The 23,322-nt window shown below is 34.9% G+C and overlaps 1 protein-coding gene across 11 annotated transcripts in view; it reads right to left on the bottom strand.

Annotated features, from left to right (window-relative positions):
• TCF12 (transcription factor 12) overlaps positions 1–23,322 on the bottom strand; it is a 301,154-nt gene that overhangs the window by 21,307 nt on the left and 256,525 nt on the right. For 6 of the 11 annotated variants that reach the window (XM_081162122.1, XM_081162127.1, XM_081162131.1 and 3 more), the window contains 8 exons: positions 22,223–22,328; positions 21,061–21,200; positions 20,634–20,778; positions 20,275–20,339; positions 11,644–11,722; positions 3,908–3,981; positions 2,867–2,938; positions 1,949–2,155 (listed from right to left, as the gene is read on the bottom strand). In XM_081162122.1, the coding sequence (XP_081018248.1) occupies positions 1,949–2,155; positions 2,867–2,938; positions 3,908–3,981; positions 11,644–11,722; positions 20,275–20,339; positions 20,634–20,778; positions 21,061–21,200; positions 22,223–22,328 (888 nt within the window). The remainder of the gene's footprint in view (positions 1–1,948; positions 2,156–2,866; positions 2,939–3,907; positions 3,982–11,643; positions 11,723–20,274; positions 20,340–20,633; positions 20,779–21,060; positions 21,201–22,222; positions 22,329–23,322) is intronic. The other 5 variants (XM_081162128.1, XM_081162130.1, XM_081162132.1 and 2 more) reach the window with 1 other exon arrangement.

Raw genomic sequence — 23,322 nt, 5'->3', positions numbered from 1 at the left:
CTAAAAAGTTCATTTCAGAAGGGCAGGAGATAAATACTGACTCACCTAACACTGTCAGATTTGGGGAGTTAATAACTCTGTATTTTTGAGGGTAAGCCTGGCAAAAACATCTCCGTCTCCTTTCACGCCTACTAGGGGCTGTGTCGGAACGGGGAGGAAACAGTAGATGATGTCGAGCAGGTTTTCACCAGCTGTGTCCTCTAACACATTTGTAAGAAGCACTGAAGGGAAGACCTTCACAGACACATTAAACAATACCCTGGCTTAGTTGCTGTGGTATTGATACTGCTGCTCAGACTAGCCAGACTCATCTCATGTTTCAGAAGACTCTTTATACTAGGTTTCTAGATGTCTTTGAAGGATTGGATTTTAAAAAATCTCTTTCCCAACTCATATCCAAAGTTGGTAAAAGCTGCCTTCTAAAGACATAGGTTCCATTTTATACAAATAAAGGAACCCATTTTTTGAAATAATTTTTACTGGAACACAGCCACACCCATTTTAATTGGGAGGAGTCAGATATATCAAATATTATAGCAGATAAACTGGAATAGGAACTGTAAAACTATGTACAGTGAAGAATTTAAAAAGGTGGTTAAGAGGTGAGAAATAAGAACTGCAAATGTTACAGCAGAGATCAACTTGGGATTCAAATATATTTTCAAGTCATCCTTCCAAATAAGGATAAATAATATTTGGACAAAATAATAGACTGATATTCCACATTTACATTTGTAGTAAATGCTATATTATTACACTATTAAAATTGTTTTATTCCCACTACTAATAGTGATAACACTCCCTTATATTTCTATGAGTTTCACAATTTATAAATGTTCACACATTTATTAGCTTATCAATAGCAACAAAAACTAATTTTAAAGGGTATGAATTTCAAGATTTCTTAACATTAAAAAACAACCCCCAAAATTGGCTGTTAAGATATGCAGGCATCTAATGTCACCCATGTTGCTGAAAACACTGTCCTCAAGAAATCAGGCTGCCTTGTTTGATTTTACTTTAGCTGCTCCAAAATGAACAGAAATGGCTGTTTGACATGTGAATGTGGAAATCTGGAACCAATCCTATTTTACATAACACAAGCCTTCAGCATTTGGGGCACCTAATTAATTTGATGATAGGTGAGTTTTAGTCTTGATCTCATGGCTTACAGCTAGAAATCTGTTTCATAGGAGAATATTTCACAACATGCAATGAATCTTAAAAACCACGCCATAAACATGCAAACACATGATATCACTTAAACAGAAAGTTCAAAAAAAGCTTCATTCCTTTAAAAGACAATCTGGATAAAAAATAATGCAAGATATTCAACATAAAATTTTTGATTTGCATTGCTACAGAATTTTACTTTTTTCCTCTAAAGAATTACCATGTTTTTAAAAAGATAAATTGAATTATTTTATTCTCCTTAGGGATTATCTAAAATTGTTTCCTTTCACTGTCACTTAAGTTACAGCCATTCTTAAAACTACACCCCACATTTTTTCTTTGGGAACAAAACTTAAATATGGACCTGTACAAATAATTTTACATTCCTTCTGCTATTGAAGGCTGGTTTCAAATTATAATTTCCTAGACCAGAACACCCCTGAAATACAGTCTTGCTTTACTGCTTTTGCTATTCAGACTTTCTACACACTATTTTCAAGGCAAAAACTGTTCTGCCAATTACCATGCATCTGGGAACCACCCCCAAGTTTAAGCTAAAATGATCTCTGTAGAAAGTTTCTTCTTTTTGCAATGATAGCAGGATTTTAAGGGCCAATGCTCAGCCAATGACCCTGCCTAGGACAGTTAGGGAAATTCTTAAAAGCCACTCTACTTCCCTTCAAAAAGAAGGCCCCTTTCGCCCAAAGATTTCATGAAAAACATTGCAGACAATTGGCTTTGGGAATTATTATAAAAAAGATGAGCGCTATTTTACCATTGAAGCAGATCTACTGCTTGTAACAAGGCTTGATCCACCATAGTTGGAATTGAGGCTTCCAATTGGTGCATTGTGGGATGGTCCCAATAAACTGTGTATATCACTGTGACCAGCAGGCAAACTGGTGGAAGGTCCCACAGCATGGTTCCGCAGCACATGGATAGCATCGTCCAGTCTGTCTAAACGATCCTCCATTCGAGATTGCTGGAGTGATTGAAAAAAGACATGGAGGTTACCACTGGTAACTGTTAAATTCATTAAACTTCTATGTTTCCTACTTTGGGATATATGGAAGACAGCAAGTGAAACCTGTACTACAAATCAACAATCAAAGGAAGTAGCCTATGCTAAATTAATAAAGCTTCAGAAACAAATCGTTGCTTCAGCAAATCATTTTACCAATCTACCATGAGGTTATTTCTTTTAGTTTCTATAAAAGATGAATGCTACTGTACTACTGTCTGATACTCAATTATAGCTGATAAAATAACTTGTACTTTAACATGAAATAAGGGCAATTTGGGGACACATCCTCAAATACATCAAGTTTAAGTTGTGATTTTGTTTTAAGTGAATAAAGCACACCTATCAGAAATAGTGAACACATCCAAATATCCTCTTTCACAAAACTGAGGAAATGATAGTCTGTCTGTGGATACACACATGCCCCATACACAAACATATTAGAATTTTTAAAATCAAAAGCACATGCCAGTAGAGCTCTTTTAAAAGGAATCATTCTCAACGACATAAGAGAACAAAAGTCTATTCTTACACACTGTTACAAAAACGGAAATGGATATTGTTTGGTTTTGAAAGACTTTGGAGTCTGTACAGGCTTGAAGATTTTAAATGGATAATAGGAATTATAATGAACTGAAACAGAAAAAAGGCACCATCTAAAAGAAATAGTACCTCACAGACATCCTTTAAGAAGGACATTGCATCTTGCAAATGCTCGTGAAGTTGCTGCTCAACTCGATTTTTCTGGCAAAGTCAAGACAGAACAGGAGGCAAAGCACAGGTTAAGATTAACTCCAAAAGAGATGAGGAAATAGCTGATGTGCATGTCAGCATAACATGTTAGTAAAGTTAACATGGAGACCTGTGAGATCTACTTGTATTAAGGTATGAGAAGGCTGGAATTTAATAGCAAAGTTATAAGGTTAGCATCTAAATAGCACAAATTGCTTCTATGTGCTTACAAAATATTCGAGAAAGAAAACTTTAATTTAAAATGTTCTGTTAGTCACAGAAAAATAACTTTTCTATTTGCATTCCATCAAGTCATCCTTATTTTGTTTTTATAATATTTTGTAATTCTGTGGTAAGCATAGAAAAGAAACAGTAGTTAACATTCAACCACAAATTCTTCACGCTCAATACCTAGACAGGCTCCTTTTTTCTACTGCTTTGTTAAATAACATTTTTGTTTGTACAATTTGCACAATGCATTTTTTTTTTTAAATAAAGAAAACATGAGAAATAATCATCTTCATGACAAAAATGATGGCTATTACATTTTAAAATTTTAATGGAAATGTAATAAACTATACACCATATGAGAAAGAGTAAAATACAACCATTTTCCATTGCTAAACTGATTTTCTTGCTTTTACTTGGTCTGTGTGGTTTTTTTAAAAGTTTCCTCTTATACATAAATACAAAAGTATAGAAAAATTAAGTCCTATATTTTTCAGAGAAACAAAAATGCCATGACACTATTTTAACACCAGCTGTCCTTAGACCAGAAGCCTCCTGTCCCAAAGAACAGATGGCAAAGGCACACCCAATGTGTCTTATATTGTTCAACCAAATCAGGCCATTTGTTAGCAAAGAATTCGTGTGTAATGCTATCCTACTGTTTTCTCATTGTTACTCAAGATTTACTGGGGGGAAAAAAGAACTGCATACTATCAGATAAAAGCGACCTGTATGTTTCTAAGAGGCTCTTACCAGGGAGTGGAGTGAGTTTTCATAGCTTGGAGATGAAGGAGCTTGCCCTCCAGGTCTGGGCCACTGACTGGTACCTGTTAAAACAAAACCCCAAAGCACCCACACACCTTGGTTAGCTCAGTGTTCTTGATCATGTTCTGAAGGAAAGGGTAAAGATACTCAGTGACTGTTCATAAATTTATATGAAAAATTTTGTTCAGCCTTCAGCATAGTATTGGCTTCTTATAAGCCCAACACACTAAAAAATCTTTTAATTATTAATACAATGGTATAGGGAGTTGAGAAAACAAAGGGAAAAAACTATACTTTAAAACATAACTATTTTTATGTTCCCGTATTCTTCAGACTGTCAATTTGCACATGTATCTTCAGAAATTGTACTTAAAGTATACATAATTTTTAAAAATCTGAAAAAAAAAAATAAAAAAAATAAAAAATAAAAAAATAAAAAATCTGTCCCTCCCCATGGGTTTACATAGTCTTTAAAATAATGCTATTAATGACTGACTACATTAATATTCATCTGATTCTCAAGATAATTTGCTTAATCACCATTACCTCACTGTGGGACATTTTGGTTACTTTCAATTGGCTATGATGAATAATAGTAAATGAGTATTATTATATTATGAATGGTAAATGGGGAAAATGTCTTGAAGATAAGTAGCATTCTAAATTAAAAGGTATGAACATATTTATGATCCTTAATTCATACGGCTAAATTGCTTTCTAAAGGGTCATATTAACTTGTGCCTTTAGCAATGCACAAATGAAGCAATTTCAAGTGACTACAAATGCATTTAGGATTATCTGTTAAATTTTTTTCCCAACATAATTTATACCAAAGCACATTATTTAATTTGGAAATATTATAAAAATTTGTTAAATTCTGTTCGTTGTTCAACTTTAGAAAAGTACCAAAATAAAAAATGAAGAGAGAAAAAAATGAAAGGATACAAGTTCAGAGCAAAAAGAATAAAAAGAAAGAAAAAAAAAAGTAATAAAAAATAAAGGGATTAAATCATCCATGTGTTGGGGAGAATCCAGTTTTAATGGTCTTGCCAAACAGCTTTAAAAGGAAAAAGGACAATTGATCAAAAATCTTAACTAGTTCATCATTCTACATTTGAAAATAAGTTATTTATAAAAAACAATGAAGACCATTTAATTAAATATATATTACTATTCTTAATAAAAGCTTTAGCGACAACCCAAATTTTGTAAGAAATCTGAAGTTGGCAAAGTTAAAGGTTTGATTAATCTGTCTCATTTATTGCTAACTTAATTTTAAACTACGTTCTAGTGGAGCTTGTTGTTGCAGGTTAATTTGACACATTTGGGAGACTAAAAACTTATGTATATTTCATCTTAGCTGAATAACCTAGTAATTGTATTACATCAATCATATATATTTTGCAAGTTGAAAAGGTGGATACACAGACTCTTAATAATGGATTATATTTCACAATTAATTATATGCACATTGTTGTGATCATACAGAAAAATCTTAAATTCTAAAATTGTGAGAAAAATATGTTAGCACTTCATCAGATACCCCCTCACCCCTTTTTTTTCTTGTAAGCAAATTATCACCTATTTTGAGGACCAATAAAGGCTCCTGCTAGATGTACAAATGTAATCATAATTCAAATACACACATTAAGGACAATCTAAAACTTCACATTAAAACAGAAGCTTGTAGACTAATTTTATAATTAACAAGTAGAATTTAGCAACTAGAAAAAACCCAGTAACTGACCATACGAAGAATTCATATAAAAACAACACGGCAAAATGTTATTACTGATTTCAGTGCATTAGTTTCAAAGCACTGACGTAGAATTATGAATTTTTATATAAATAAGAGGTTAATTTTAATCTATTTTGAAAAAGCCTAAATTATTTTAAAAATAGTTTCCCTTAATGTTCACAATATTTTATTTTCAATCATTTTGCTCCATCTTTCCCAACCCCCTTAGGTGATCAGCCTATGATAGGATCCTGATCATCAAATTTCTTAATTTGTGTGGAATATGAAGTCAAGTTTTATGTTTAAACACCTCAGAATTGTTAGAACACATCTGTTTTGCAAAACATGCAATTTTTCTGTTTCTTCACTAGCTTAATGTTGAACAATAAGATGTGTGCACTGAATTACTCAGGTAAAAAAATCATGATTTGTTATTTTTTTGATAGTTATAGAAAAAAACTATGCTAAGGTCTATCTCTAAAATGCAATTTGTTAAATTAGAAAAGTACAAATATACTCAAACCTATTTTGTTTTTATTATAGATGGGGCTGCCCACTGTGACATACTTGGTTAAAACAAAATACTAATATGGTTAAATTACTATCTGTCTGAACTTCATACAAATGCCAAGTTATATTTCATGGACAGAGGTCCTTGAACCCCACTTGGTCAATTCAAAAATCCATGCTACTGGTAACAAAGGGGATGATGGATAGTTAAGAGTTAGTTCAGCAGAAGTCAATCCTATGGCTGGCAAAACTCAAAGAGGGAATGAAAGCTTAGTGGATACTGGGAATTAGTGAAACTTCATTCTCACTGATCTGTATTAATTAATTTTATAAGCAGTGACTATAAAACAGGGACACATTGTTTTTTGTTTTGTTTTTAATTGGTCTCACAAGGCCAATCAATGAGGTAAAAAATATAAAAGCATTCATTTCATGAGCCTAAAGGTCTTTTTGACTATGGGACATTATCATTATTTCTTCCTGATGGTAGATCTACAGTGTAATCAGTGAAGAAAAAAGATATGTAAACTTTTACAACTTGGGCCCACTGATGGCTTATTAGCTAAGGATGAAACCTTTGGGGTTGTGAATGGAATTCAAATTCTGGAAACAGACCATAGTGCTAGCTAACATATCTCTGACATTAGACATCTTTTTGTAAAACTAGTGTGTGAATAAAATATATAGATTAAATTTAGAACATATTGGTATCTCTAGCTTATAATAATCTACTGTAGCATCACTGCACAAATATGGAAAAACAGTAGTGCAAAGGTTGACAACCTCAGGGGTTTCTTAGAGAACAGGATGCTGCCCTCCTTCCTTCCCTCTCACCTATTATCTGGTGGAAGACATATATACAGGCTTTTAAAAAAAATTGTATTTTATTTTTCAATTACTATTGACACAATATTATATTAGCTTTAGATGTACAACATAGTGATTAGACATTTATATAACTTAAGAAGTGATCACCCTGATAATTCTCTTACCCGTATGACACTATATATAGCTATTACAATATTATTGACTACATTCTCTACACTGTACTGTACATCCCCGTGACTGTTTTTATAACTTGCAATTTGCACATCATGATCCCTTCACCTTTTTCACCCCCACCCCCAATCTGGCAACCATCAATATGTTCTCTGTACCTATGAGTTTATTTTGTTTGTTTTTTTAAGATTCCACATATAAGTGAAATCATATGGTATTTGTCTTTCTCTGTCTGACTTATTTCACTCAGCATAATACCCCTAAAGAAGCTTTGGGCTTCTACTTCCTTCTATTAGATAGGCACAAGCTTTCAACTATTAATATAGTTAATTTCTGTAATTGCCCTGTGCTTTTTAGTGAGCACCCCAAAGAGCTAGCTTTTATTCAAGAAGGATTATAATAAACCTACTTGATATTAAAATTTATTGACCATTTCAGAAAACAAGCTAGCTGGGTGACTAGGATAACAGAATCAAATTATTCACACCTAGAAAATATGGAAAGGCTTTCTTTGACCCTAAATCTAAAATTCACTCAGTGTTTCTGATCTGTTCTTAGTCTGAGTGGGACTTAGCAAGTACTTTGCCAAATAAAACTGGTTAATAAAGTTAGAGAATAGATACTAACATTTTGTGTGGCTTAGAGAAATTCTTAGGACCATTTACCTTGCATATTCTTATTTTGTTAGCTGTTTCCCTTTGTACTCTCACCCTAAACTCAAACTTTCACGAGATTCCCGCATGCTTGGGAAAGGTTGGATAATCCTTACTGTAGCATTTAGTGCTCTGCATTCCACAACCTGGCCCCAGCCAACCTTTCCATCTTAGTTCTTCACACATCCACACATGAAAAGTTCATAATCAGTCATCTCGATGGCTCTGGAGGAACAGGTCACACACTTTCTTACAACTGCATCTTTGTTATCTTTGTTATGCTTTTCCCTTTATAACCAGGGACTTGTATTCACCTCCTTTTAAAATACTACCTCTTCATGCAGTCTATCCTGAGCCCTCTGCTTTAAGTAAATAACCTCATTGATTAAACTAGCCACAACTGAGGAATCCTTTCTTTCCTCTCTCCCTCTGTTTTTATTGTGAATGTTCTGAAGATTGCTATTGTGTACTGAAATTATTAAACTTTTATTCACTTATATTCCAGAAGGAGATAAAGTCAAAACATGGTTTTAAAGCTTGTCTGCTTGCCAAGTTCCTTTAGTAAACACATTCTCTTAACTCAAATACTCATGTCTTTTCCCAAATAACAACTGTAATAGACACAGCCGTTCTTCTCTTCTGCCTTGCTGCCCAGCCCTGATTTTGTTCAGAAGGGGTGTGTGTGTCTATCCTTTCCTAGTGTGAACTGGGAAAGAGTAATTATATTCTTGCCTCTTGGGATAAACCTGATGTCTAAGATAAACATGGTGATCTTATGTCTGTTGAGAGCAACTGCGTTAGGTTCAGTGCTATACAATGAATCATGAGGGGAAATCTGTTGAGGAGGTTTCTGGGGATTCTTAAAAGACAAAGATGGTTCTCTTTTTCCTACTGGACATTGTTATGTCTGCATGTGGGACCTTGAACTGCTATCTTGCCACAAGTCTGAGGAAGAAATTGCAAAGAAGTAGAGCAGATGTCCTGACATTCTAGTCCAAGAACTTGCTCTGCTATGGGCTTCTTGTTATACAAGATACCCAACCCTCTTATTATCTAAGCTAGCTGAGACAAAAGTTTCTTTCTTTCAGCCTAAAGGATCCTAAGTGATACAATATCATCATCTCAGAAGCTTCCCCATAAGCATTCTCTAGGTAGAAATGTATGTTCTTGGCCTGAAAAGTTCCCAAGGAAAATGAGCAGGATTTAAGCAAGAGTGATGATTTCCTTAGAAGCTGCCTATGTGGCTCTGCACCTGTTTATCAATCCTTACAAGGCCCGTGCTAGGTCTGGCTGATGAGGCATAAGGGACAGGGCAAGTGAGGGGAGCACACAGTGGGTAGAATTTTTTACTCTGGATAACAGGCTACTGCCACACAAGGTACACAATAATTTCCACATTATGTAGAAGCGCTGGTTTGCTCCATCTTTCTCATTTTTTCTTTAACCGTGAATATGTGATCGCACAGTGCTGTTCTCCTTTTCCCCTCTTCCCTCTTCATCTCTGCTCTGCCAATTTGTGTGTATGTTGATAATAAGGAAACACTAGATACAGGAAACAGCAGATACACCTGCATAAAATCAGTTGTCAGTTTGCCCTTTCAGAGTATATGAAAGTATTTTTCTTTGATTAGGCTGCTGAAGAGCCTATTAATACTTCACTACACAATCCAACAGTTCATAGGTTTTCATTAATCAGCTGAATTAAGGAGAAAAGAGGACTCCACCCATTAAACGTTAACTAAAGATGGAGGAGGAAATGTGACACTCTAGTTTGGACCATTATTTTTTGAAAGATGTCTAAGTCTCTGATTTTTCCATTTTACTGATATCACTTCATAAATGCTGAGCTCCTCTGTTGTCTGCTTTCCCATCCAGCGTTAATGAAACCAAAAACACCTTTACAGCCATCTTACTGGGCAGCGCAGTAGAGGGAGTGGGAACATACAGTAAGGGCTAATACAGCACCTCAGATGAGAAAGTGAAACAGGCGGTGGTAAAAATGATACTGATAATTTCAGTAAAATTCTGCCAAGAGGGTGAGCAGGGTTAAAGTTACATCATTCTTCCTGTAATTTCAGCTCTCTGTTAAACAACAACTTTAAGTCAATGGGTCTTTCATAGTCCAGTCTATGTGGGGAACAGCTGTTCAACTTTTACTAGACAGCTGAAGCCATGGTGTCTGAGAAAGTGGCAGAACCCGCTAATAGCTGAAAGCAGCTGCCAGCAGTTCATCATCTCCACACCGGAATGCTAAGAGCAGAGTCACAAGGCTAATATACAAAGCACAGGTGATAGCCAGGGCCCTGATACACCAGAGCCCTGATTTTCAGAAATCCTGAACAATGCAAAAAAGGCTTAATAACAACAAAACCACACGGACTTAACCAATGGCTTGATCAGGAAAAGAAAACCATTTCTGAGGTTAACTGTTGGAGGAATATGGCAATTTTTACTCATTTGCCTGACTATCCTCGGAATGAACACTTTCTTCTTCAGCATAGTTTTTCTCTAAATACTGGTAGAAAATAAAGTTCAAGTTTTTATTTTTTAAATTTTTTTAATTTTAATTTTTAAAAATATATCTTTACTGATTTCAGAGAGAGGAAAGGCGAGGGAGAGACAGAGATAGAAACATCAATAATGAGAGAGTCATTGATCGAGCCCGCAACCCGGGCATGTGCCCTGACCGGAAATCGAACCCTGATCGCCTGGATCCTAGGTCAACGCTCAATTGCTGAGCCACGCCCCGCCAGGCAAGTTCAAGTTTTTAAATTATAGCTTAAAGATATTAGCATTTTCTTGTAATTTTATTTATTTCTAATAAATCTAAAAATTTCTATTTACGATAACAATTGTATCTCAGCAAATTTAGACTGTAGGATTGATATATCTGAAACTTGTTAAAGCTAATGTGAAAAAGGAAAAGGAAAACATAAAGCAAATCTGAAACACATATTTAACTCCAATAACAATATTTATCTACATTCACAGAGAGTCCTTTTCCTTAGCAAAAAACCCCCAACATTTTCACCCAGCTGGTGATGCTCAGTGGTTGAGCATTGATCCATGAACCAGGAGGTCAAGGTTTGATTCCCAGTCAGGGCACATGCCTGGGTTAAGGGCTCAATCCCCAGTAGGGGGCGCGCAGGAGGCAGCCCATCAATGATTCTCTCTCATCACTGATGTTTCTCTCTCCTCCCTTCCTCTCTCTGAAATCAATAAAAAATAAAAAAAATTCTAAAGTTCGATCATGAGATAATGAAAGAGGAAGTATTAGAACATGGTCTCCTACTTAAAAAAACAAAAACACCAACATTTCCCCCAGGAATTTATTTATATAGATATGAAATGGTAACTTAGTGGACCTAAAAATAGGAACAAACTATCTAGCAGAAACAGTTATTCATTTTTGAGTTGCACACATGGTACAGGAAAACAAGGAAGAAATTACATGTACTTCTAAATAGATTATTCTGTTTATTTTCTATGCTATCTTATAAAAACTGTTGATTTAGCTCCTTCTCCACATTTTACCTTCATCCAATTGCCTAGCTTTATTTTTATCTTATTATAAAGATAAAAATTGTCCTTAGAAATTACAAATTATTTTAAGAATAAGAGAAAATATAAACATATAATTCAAAAACTAGCAAACATTTCAATATTCTCCAACAATGAGCCCAAAAGGAAAGCTCTGTTTACATACTTTCTCAATATCTATTTTTTTCATGAATTTTTGCTGGATTTTATTTAAAAATAAATTTAAAATATTTCCAAGTAGCCCCATTCATGTTATTAAGTAGTTAGATAATACAAAAGCCTACCTGTGAGAGGTGAGGGTGATCCAACTGGTGTTGATGGATTTGATGGAAAACTACTGCTGGTATGGTCAGGAGAATAAATCTAACCGGAAAACAACAGATATACACATATCAGTATGTGACAACAGCAAATACATAAATCCATCTGATTGGATTTATTTTTATAATCTAAGTTGACCACCCCTAAGACTCAGTGAAAAACTGTTTCATTAATTTTAGGACTATTCTATTACATAAAGGCTATAAAAATTTTAAAACTAGGATTACAATGTATCACCTATATTCTAATACAAGAAGAAGAAAATAGTTCATATCTATTTCTTTATTACCCTAGTTGAAAATAATTTAGTTTCTAATTTTAGAAAAAAGAGTAGTGACTATAAAATAATAAGTTTGATAAACAATCTTTCTAGAATATACCATATAAATAAGTGATATCCATTAAAAATAATTATTTCAGGAAATTATTAACTTTTGAAGATAAGTCTTTAAAACGTTTTAAAAGCCAAAGAAAAAATTTTTAAAGTTACCCCGTATTTCTCATTTAAAAAGCTCAGTTTGATCAACTACATTTTTGCCAAATCTAGCTCCAAGTGATATGTGAGTACTGTAAAAAAAACACAAAAAAACACACACAACCCAAACTTCCTCTCAAAGGATATTTTGTCATTCTGAAGGAAAGTGGAAAAACCCTGAAAGTCCTTCAAAAAATGTTCCCAAAATGATCTGTGGACTTTATCCCCTAAGAGATTTACTTTAAAGAAGATAACATACCTGGATGCAATATTTTGGTATTTCTACTAAAAGTTTTTTTGCAATACTTTATGTTTTTTATTGCTTTTTAGAGAGAGAGGAAGGGAGAGAGAGACAGAAACATTGATATGAGAGAGAAACATTGATCAATTGCCTCCTGCATGTGCAGTCAGGGATGGAACCTATAACCTAGACATGTGTCCTGACCAGGAATTGAACCTGCAACTCCCTGGTGTACGGGATGATGCTCCAACCAACTGATCCACATGGCCAGGGCTGTTGCAATACTTTATATTTATTTCATTATTGCTTAAAAAAAGTGATAGAAATTCATTCAAGTTTACCTAATTAACCATTACATATTTTAAAAGTCTCCTTAATCTAGGCACTAAGAGTCCCTAGGTCTTCTCTAAGATAACCCTACTTATAATGGTCATAATAAATCATCTTCACATTTCAGCATTTAACTCAGGGCAGACAAATCAACTTATGTGAAGAAACTGTGGTAAAATATTTTAAAAAGGAAAATGACTAGTGGGTGTAAAGAGTCATTCAACAGAAATAACCTTGCTCTGAATAAGCTTAAAGCTCTAATGCATTTAAAGAGGCCCAAATTATGTTATCTAAGGGGGTCTCAGAATTGGTTTTAAAGACAGTAGTATGCAGAAAAAAGTCAGATACTGGGACAGTCTCATGAAAAGCAAAATTCCCCAAGTCATAATCATCAAACATAACACTTTTATTTTTAAAAAGACTACACTAATTAAATTGCAAGCAGCCAGAAAGTCTATTTTCCTTTGCATAGAAATGGATATATCTACCTCAAATAAAATACTCAAATTTGTATGATGTTACTAAATTGTAATTGTAAATTGAATTTAAACACCAGCTCTCTCCAAACAGCCAGATCTAGGAGTTGTATATTTAAGTTAGAAAGCCATTTTGGAAAAAGCAAAGCTACCAAGAAGTCTTGGAGAAGGGAGAGGGGGGAAGGGAGAGGGAGACAGAAACATCAATGATGAGAATCACTGATTGGCTGCCTCCTGCATGCCCCCTCCTGGGGACTGAGCCCTAAACCTGGGCATGTGCCCTGACTGCAAATTGAACTGTGATCTCCTGGATCATAGGTCAATGCTCAACTGCTGAGCCACACTGGCTGGGCAAGTTGTCACTTTTTAAAAAATTCAGGGGACATGTGAAAATTAGCTAACAGCCAAAATTTTGGTTCCCAGTGGCCTACATACACACAGTAATTTATTCCAACCATGTAAGTAAATTAGATTAAGGTTGTCAAACTTCAACACAAACATATCTCCATATACCCTTTTTTTATAAATTATTATTTTTCATGTTCAAGATTCAAATAATTATACCTTTTATGAACTGATGCTAACTTTTATGAAATATGCCTTCACTACAATATTGGTAAGGGAGGGCCCTGGCCAGTGTGGTTCAGTTGGTTGGAGCGTCATCCCTGTGCACCGGAAGGTCGAGGGTTCAATTTTGATCAGGGCACATACCCAGGTTGTGGGTTCCATCCTTGGTTGGGGCATGTACGGGAGGCAACCAACTGATGTATCTCTCTCACATCGATGTTCCTCTCTCGCTCTTTCACCTACTTCTGCCCTAAGATCAATTAAAAAAAAAAAAGAGAGAGAATATTAGTAAGGGAAGGAAAGGCTGATAACACAGATAGTGGGTAGAGGAGGAGTGAGAAAAGTTTCAGTCCCATGCAGAACTTTATCATAAACCAGACCAAATGACTGAATTTTTAATTTCTTTATCTATAAGGATTAACATCATGAAAGCACTGGAGAAACAGCATTCCCTCTCTGTCACGCCCTCCTGTTTTTGTTTTCTTCATACTGATTACATTAATTCTAATTGTCCAAATTTATTTACTTTTTATTATCAGTCTCTTACTCTTTCCCCTAGTAAAGTGTAAGCTCCAGAAAAGCAAGGACTTGGTCTTATTCAGACAAAAATCTGAATTATACAGAATCTGCAGTAGTTTCAGATTCTCCAACAGTGCTGGTAAATATATACATACTTGTTGAAAGAATGAATTACATTATGCTTGCAAGAAGTTACCATTTGAGTATTTCTTTTAGATCTTTGGATTATTTACCTAGACTCCATCCCTCTTTTACTCTTCCAGTTCACCTAATGTAGATTTCCACAGAACCCTAGTCTCAGTTTTCTTTTCTCTTTATGTGTGTTGAACCTTGGTAAAACCATTCTTCACAAAGTATCAACTATGGCATCCCTGTGAATGACTCCTAAGCTGACATCTCTATCCTTACACTGATTGCTGGACTTCTCCATCTGGACCTATTCTTCTTCCATCTCAAGTTCAGTATGTCCAAACCCAAACTTTCATCCCTGTCCCAAGCTGCCTGCCCTTCCCTTCTCTACTGTTCTGTTTTCTCTGCCTCAGCATCACCCTGCTCAGAGTGGTGAGAACCACTTTCTCCCCTCCTTTCCCCTGTCCCTCCACACTTCCCACCATAGGTTCCAATACCCACAATTCTCTGATTTCTGGGATAGGCACACATCATTCTCAAAGCCGTGACACTTCCTCAAACCTTTACTAGAACATGTGACTAAACTATTTAAGTCTTTATGTTCCCAGTTACTCCCTTCTCCTTTCATCCTATAGATAACTGCATGAGCTATTGTCCTCAACCAGTTTTGAACAGTCAAATGCCAAGCAGTGCTTCCTGTTACCTACCAAATAAAACAGAATGATATTTGATATCTTTCATTATCTGGTCACAAAAATATCTTTCTACAGTTTTATCTACATATAATATTATGTACCCTACTATCCAAACAAATATATATTTTTTTCATTTTTTCAACATAGCTTATCCTTTCAAAGTGCCTGTTTCCTAACTTCTCCCTGATGAAATTCTATACCACATCAAAGCGCAGCTCAAATGTCACCTCCTTTATACTCTTAGAATAACCTGTACTTCTCTTTGGTCTTTTACTTCACACTATGCATTACATTATCATTTTTTGTATGCCTGTCTTATCTTCTCTCCTTGAATGTAAATTCTTTGAAGGCAGGGACCTTAAATTGTTCAACACTGAATCCATTATTGTTTGTCACTATTATGTACAAGTAGGTGCTCAATATTTTCTTAATTCGTGAGAGATTAAATTGCACTTAAAATTTGCTATAACACTTTTTGATTAAAAGCAGGACTCAGCAAGTAGTAGTGTTTATCTTAGTATTTATGCAATGGGGTCCCGTAACAGGAATACTAAACGAGTGAAAAAGACCTTGTTATAAAGATGAATTCCCTTACAAATCAGTTTTATGGTGTAAGCTTTGAGAACAAGATAGTGAGGTTCCACTATTTCTGAGAATTAATGTTGATGTACGAAGCTGTGATACCACAGTGTTAGGCAGGTATGAGCTTTTGAGGGTATAAGTAAACTATCAATATTTATTCTCCCTGATAACTCTGCCATTAGTGTTACGTAATCCCTAACCATGTCAAGGACTGGCAACTTCTTTTTTCAAAAACTAATTTTAGAGAGAGAGGAAGGGAGAGAAAAAGAGAGAGAAACATCAATGTGAGAAACATTGATCAGTTGGCTCCTGTATGTACCCCGACTGGGGAATCAAACTCACAACTTGGGTATGTGCCCTGCCCAGGAATCGAACCTGCAATGTTTTTTGGTGTATGAAATGATGCTCCAACCAACTAAGCAACCCGGCCAGGGCAGGTGACAACTTCTTTGTCTCGAAGGAAGAGTTTATATATACTTTATAGTTATATATCACTACCTTGCAGTAACTTAGCAAAATGCTCTAGTGCTGTATATAAAATAGGTGTAAGCTTTTAAAAAACATCATGACAACAAAAGCAGCAGCACCAAAAATGTATCAAGTAAAAAAACATTATTATGTGTGTTTTTTCAAAACCAGCTTCTCCACTTGTACAATAAAAACCATTTTCTCTACTCACCCGTCACATTCCCTGGTTCTATTCTGCCCTAAACCAAAGTGATGATGGACAGAATTGTTAATACTTTTCCTGAACTGACAGACAGCCTGGCAAACTACAGGACTTTTTCTTGTTCCTTTACTTTCATAAATAGAATGTGTATGTGGGAGAGGAGGAGCAACACAACATTAAAAAGGCAAAATAATACAGCTTTTTAGATCACAGGCCATTTAATTAAACTTCACCTTTGCATGTTTATTCTATTACCAAATAACATACAAATTATACTTATTCTATATAGAAATTGTTGTGTTACTTTAAGAAATTCTAAACATAAGGTCTTATTTGAAAGAGAGCATTCTAAATCAGGAATACATTACTTTTTGTGCTTTGTGACCTTAAAGGACTCCTACATTGACGTTTGAAAGAAAAAAAAGAAAAAAGTCAGTCATTTAAAAAATGGGAACAGGAGTGATTTAGAACCTAGAACATAAACACAAAGTAAGAACTCATTCGGCATGCAGCCCTGGTCCTCGGTACTGTTAAATGACCAATGATGAATAACTCCCAACACCTTCTGCCAGGCTTAAACGGTAATATGCCTCATTTTACTGCAACAAATGAGGCTCCTCCTCCTATCAGTCATGGTCCATTCCAATCAGCAGGGTGCCAATAAGCCAGAGGGTAATGAAAAGGGCCTCAGACAAAAAAGAAACAATAGAGAGCTCCCAAGCCCAACCTTAGAACTGTGGGCCCAATTTTTTAAACACTACAGTGCACATTTCAGTTAATCTTTATTATGCTAATGTTATTGAGTCTAAGGAACAAAGAAACCTATTTCATGAATTACTTTTAAACGTCAACTTCCCCGAATTTTCTTTTCTTTTGTTGGAGACTACTGACCATTTAACTATCCAGATTAAAACTCTCTCTCTTCTTTGCTTAGAGGTAGAAATCGAAACATAAATTATCACAAAGAAGTCTGATATAATCAACAAAGTTAAACAGTTCTCTTGTTTGATCTCCTCTAAATTAAAGACCAAGTGTTTTGATATGGTATTAAGCACTGAAATAAACCAGATGTTTCTTCCTCTATATAACTCTCCATGGGCACAATCTTAAAGGGTTATTGTCTGGCAAATGTTCAGGGAAACACATTAGAAATGGCACGAATACCCAGATTTTCCTTTCCTTCTATCTACCCTGGTTTATTATCTAAACTAATGCATAATCCACTGGGCTTTGGGAACTTTGTGTAAATACTTTCATGTACAATTCTCTTTCTAGCTATCCTGAGATTAAGACCACAATTATCCAGGCTTAAACCTAAAATAAAGGAACCTTTGCAAATGTATTATCTGGCTTTACATGTTTAATCACACAGTATTCTATGTGCTCTTTAATACCTAAACTGAAGAACAAAGGTTGTACCCTCTGATGTTTTACACATGAAAGACCTTCTAAGACATATATCAGACAATTGGGGCGCTAGAAATATCTTCCAATGATAACGGTGTTTCTTCATCTAAAACTAGATGCTATTTTAAAAACATCACATTCTAAAGAACTTAAAATTTCAAAATACTCATGGTCACCATTTTCAAAGATCTGTAATATCAAACATAAAATTCTGATATGCCAGACTCTTAAATGTAATCTTTATAAAATTTCTTCTCCTAAAGTGAATGTGAGTTCTGTAATGGAGTTAGAGAAAGAATGTATTTGGGGGAGGTTTCCAGTGGGGAGGGGGACAGCAGATGGATTGAAGGAAAGGATTTGAAGTGTGCAGACTATGGCATGCAGTGATGGAGCAGATGGAATGCATCACCATCAGCTATGACAGAAATGATTTATGGAATGACCTGGCTGCTCCTGCCTAGTAACAACATAGGATGACAGAGATGAGTTTCCATGACAACCAAAGCCCACCCACTAACTAGATTAAACATTCTTCCCTGGATTCCATTCACACTGAATTTGGATTTACTTTTCCAAATGCCAACTGACTGGCTCATAGGCTGGTCATAATATGGGAAAATAGTCAAGGACTTGAATGTTAACTGAAAAGGAGCTTGAAGGACCACTGAGGACATTACAAATTCTTGCCTACCTGAATGCCAAGATTCCTTTCCATTAATTTCTTCGAATAAAATAAACAAGACTTTTGAGAAAAAAGCCTCTGAAATGCAGGTTATATTTTTCAAAGTTCCTAGTACTGAAGGTTCAAATATTATTTGTTCTCCTACACGTGAAGTATAGGCCACTGGGTTCTTTCAGAACCAGGAGAAGGAATATGGCAAGCCAATCAAATACCTGGGAGGCCCTTGGATTTAAGATTATAGAAAAATTTCCTTCCTAAGTAGGTAGTTTTCATCAGGTGGCAATGAAGTGGGACAACTGCTGTTCTTTAATCCTCACCATTCTGTAAAACAACTCACTGTAGCATTGTTCTTTCTGGAAGTACAAAGTAGTCAAGCTCATCAGATCAGTGTTCTCATCTAATATATATGGGCTTCACCCTTCCTAGCTTGGTTATTCCTGGGGCAAGAGACTTAACCTTTCTGAGCTGAAGTTAACTTAACCTTTTAAACCTTAGTTCCTTGTCTGTAATATGGGGAAAATAATGCCAACCTCACAGGGTTTTCTTGAGGATTAAATGAAAAAAGGCATGTAATTGCTTAGTATAGTGCCTAGCACCTAGTAACCATTCAAATTATAGCTGGTATTTTTGTGGGTTTTGTTATCATCACTATTTTTGTCATATGATGAAAGACTGAATTCAGCAAACATTTACTGACTTCTATTTTGTGCAAGGCTCCATTATGTGATAGATATGTCTGACTTGGCCTCATTTCACAAGAAACTTGTACTCAGCTGCAGAGAAATGTTTATTTACAGGAACCATATACTAAGAGGTTTACCTCCTTAAAGGTTCAATAGTTGCTTCCTATTAATTACTCTCACATTAAGTGGTCTGTCCTCCCCAAGAACAGCAGCAAATGTGTTTGACAGAGTTAACTGCACTTCACAGAACATGTAAGACAACTCTGTAGGAATTCTGAGAGGCCTATTACTCAGGAGGGGGGGGGGGGAAAGCCTAAGGAGAAACTTCAGAAAGAATAAAGTGGTGCCTCTTTTAAATAATTAGATTTGTTATCTTTGTGGATTGCTGCTAAGTGCTATGCCAAAAAATTCCAAAAGTAGGGATTTCAGTTTTAATGTTTTAAGGATCACATATTTAAAAACATAATCATTGCTTTTATTAAAGCAAACCATTGCTTTGTCATTAATGTGATATCAACTAGATGCTCAAGAAAATACTATGGAATTCCTTCAAATCAATTTTACAAAGTTTAACACCAATTCCTCAAACAATATGGCTTTTTGCGGGGAAGGCTCTCATTTCCTATTTCTTGAATGAATCAGTTGCATGAGATTATTTTTCCTTTTATAAAATAGGTAAAATATTTTCTGTCTTGGGAAAATTCCATATAAAAAGGACTTCCTTCTCTGGATCAGAAAAATACCCAAGTTTCTTTCTTGGTTCCACTTGACTTATGTTAATGGGCTACTCACTAAGTATTTGAAACTAATAAATAGCTTTAACTATTAATCTCAGAAATTCATACTTTAGATTTTAAAATGTCCAAACTTATCTTCCTTCTATCTACATTTGTTCCATTAAGACAAAGACATATATTTAAATTAAAATCAGAAAAATAGATCTTGTGGGAATGTTCTCATGAGTTATTTTAAGGGCAGCATGAATTGATACAAACTGAGAATAATGCTAAATGAGTAATGAAGTTGATTCCTGTTATAACTACATCCTTTAACTATGACACATACCACCCACAAAATACAATCACTGCATTCAGCAGTGTATTCGTCATTCAGTAGAACATATAAAATCAATACTCACAGATGCCAAAGCCTTTCCAAGTGCATCACCTGTCTGCGAGCTTCCAGCAGCATTCCCTCTGGTTCCTGAATATTTCAAGCAGGAAAACAAACAAAGAGCTTCAGCAAGCTGGAATGCCTCTGAGCACCCCACCATATTTCAAGGGTGTGCTTACTGTTGCCTCACAACTGCCACAATAAACTGGCAAATGCTCTGCATGTGTTGTACTTAGTAAACTAAAGATGTTTTTACATTAATGAAAGTGAAAAGGTTTCTTTTCTTCCTTTCATTTTTAAATTCAATACTAAAAATATGTTGAAAGATATGGGGTTTGCTGAAAATCCGTAACTAGGGAGTTTTGCAAATCTACAAAAGCTCACCTAGAATGCTATCTGATCCATTGATGGGAGGAGTGTGTGAGGCAGCAACAAAAGGTGAACTGCTGGTACTGCCGCGATGGAAGCTGGACATTGGTGGAAGACTCGTGTTTATGTCTGTTGGTGAAACTGAGTGTGGAGGATAACTCTAGAGAGAGGGGGAAGAGACATAATGTATTAAGTACATTTTCTGAATAATATACACACATAATTGGATAACTACTGTAATAGGTCAAAAGGAACATCACAACTTAGCAGCTGAAGAGTGCTACTATTGTCAGTTTTTAAAAAGGCACGCTAAATGCAGTAAGCTTAGAAGTATTTCAAACTTCAGAAGTTTTGGCAGAATGAAATCTTACACTTGTAATCCAATAAGAAACACAAGTGAGGACAAAATGTTGGGACACCCCAGCCATGTGTTACAGCCTACCAAGCGGTCATGTGAATGAAGGCTGCCATAACTACTGGATTGAGACATGTGGGAAGTGGAGGTCCCCAGAATTCCACCAAAACCAGGCTGGCTCATCCCATTTGATGAACTCCAAAGGTCAGAAGAATTGTGGGTCCCATCTAAGACAAAAAGAGAAATATAAAATTTTCCTTAGCTATAAATTTTTCTTTTATTTTGATAATGCTATAAAAATTCAAAAGGAACCCTCTGGATATTTTTTCCTCCCCTTTCCAACCCAGCCTTCTAACTAGTTTTCTTCCTTTCAAACTGTATAATGACTATCTAAAAAGAAGGGATAAAGCTTTACAGTTAGAGGGGAAAAAAGTAATCCAAACTAATAGGTCAGTTATTATAAAAATCCTCAAAAGAGCTAGCTTAATATTAATTCCAAATCTGGGGATAGGTTGGATTTACTTTTGGGTTAAATGGTATATCCATAAATATTTTTTAAAAGTCCTTAATCTACAACAAATAGTTTACATTCTGAAACTGTGGAATAAATAAGTTTCTCTAATAGTAAACTTAAGTAATTGATAATGACTATACTATAGTAGCCTTCAAATGAAATGTGTTAACAATGACTTCACTCACCAATGTTAAAGTCAAGCCACCACTTATGCAGTAATTTATTGCTCCCATAGTATATGCTTCCCATAGTCCAAAACCACAGGAGATCAAATAAAATTGATTTGCTAGACATGAATTAAAGGAAATGGAACACTTTTTCTACCTTAAGTCTTATTCTTTCTTATGATATTCACTCTTTATATTGATAATTCTAGGAATGATATGAAGCTGTAATTTAAATAAGAAACTAGAGTTGTTAATATCTTTTATATACTTAAATTATAAAATGAGAAATAGCAACTCTATTCATTTTTCTCAATTGAAGTCCATTATAAATTCAATCAGTACTAGACAGGCACTCCAATGGTTTGCTGGATAGTCCAACAATGCAGTCAGCATTAAATTGCGCTAGAGAATTTTAAAAATACATTTTCATTTACATCAGCCCAAAATACCTAGATAAATAATGTCTGAATTCCTATAAAGGTATTCTTTTTCCTCACAACTTTAAATTTTTGGCTAATATACAATAGATAACTGCTGTAGTATTTGACAACTCTTTGGCAGTACTTACCTTGCATAAAGAAAGTGCTAGCAAACATACTGGTTGGTGGCTTGGGAGATGGATAACTAGGAGATTCACGGTTGAAATCATCTGAATTTGGGGATGGTGCATATACCTTAAAATTAAATAGGAAATTTAATTAAAATGTAAATTACTCTCATATTGCTTATGTAAAATGAGTGTTACATTATACAGGGCCATAAAAGGTTTACCTAATATCTATGAAGGCCTACCACAAATCCAAAGAAACTGCTTAAATCCACATAAATAATGTCTAACTTGGTTACTATCTACATGTTTGTTTTAGCTGATTACTAGAGAAAAATATTCCTCCAAATACAGGGTGGAGCAAAAGTAGGTTTACAGTTGTGAGTACATGAAAGAGTTTATTCTTGTATTATTATTTATTAATGATTGCATTATTTTTCATACAAACTGTAAACCTACTTTTGCCCCACCCTGAATTCCTGTAATGCATCTTTGTGTGACAATTATACCAGGTATTTGAATAAAGTCAATAAATGTTGACTTTGCTCACAAAACACAAATCTATATAGGCTCAAGATTCAAAATGTGATGGTGGAAACAAATGTCTTTTGAATATAGCATGAAACAAAATTTGGGTTTAATCATAAAATTTATTTTTTTTGTTGTTACAAAATTTATCAAAACCAAAAGAGGTTAGATTAAATGTTACTATACTTTGTTACTATTAAAAAAACCCTCATTTAATTTGTCAGAGCAGTACTAATTTCCTTTGGTACACCTTTGCTGCAGATAAGCAAAATATAAACATTTTGAACTGGCAAATGGACAACACTGGCATTTCTCTGGAAAACTAAAGGGGCAACCAAATAACTTTAATACTTAAAACATGATCAAACCATTTTCATGACGACTACTGAAACCAACAAGAAAAAAATAACATTTAAGGTAATGCATGGTCTGTGTCAATCAGGAGTCAGGAAGAATGGAAAAGTGTCCTATTATGAACAGTATAAAACATACTTCTTTTGTTTAGTCTGATAAGGATACATACATTGTTTCACTCCAAAATAAAAATCCTAAGGGTTCACTTAAGTGGAAGAAAGTAATTACCTTACTAAAAT

Source organism: Miniopterus schreibersii (assembly GCF_964146895.1).
Source record: "Miniopterus schreibersii genome assembly, chromosome: 1".
Taxonomy (NCBI): domain Eukaryota; kingdom Metazoa; phylum Chordata; class Mammalia; order Chiroptera; family Miniopteridae; genus Miniopterus; species Miniopterus schreibersii.
Note: the sequence above shows the minus strand (reverse complement) of the source record. Positions and strands in the feature narration are given on the sequence as shown.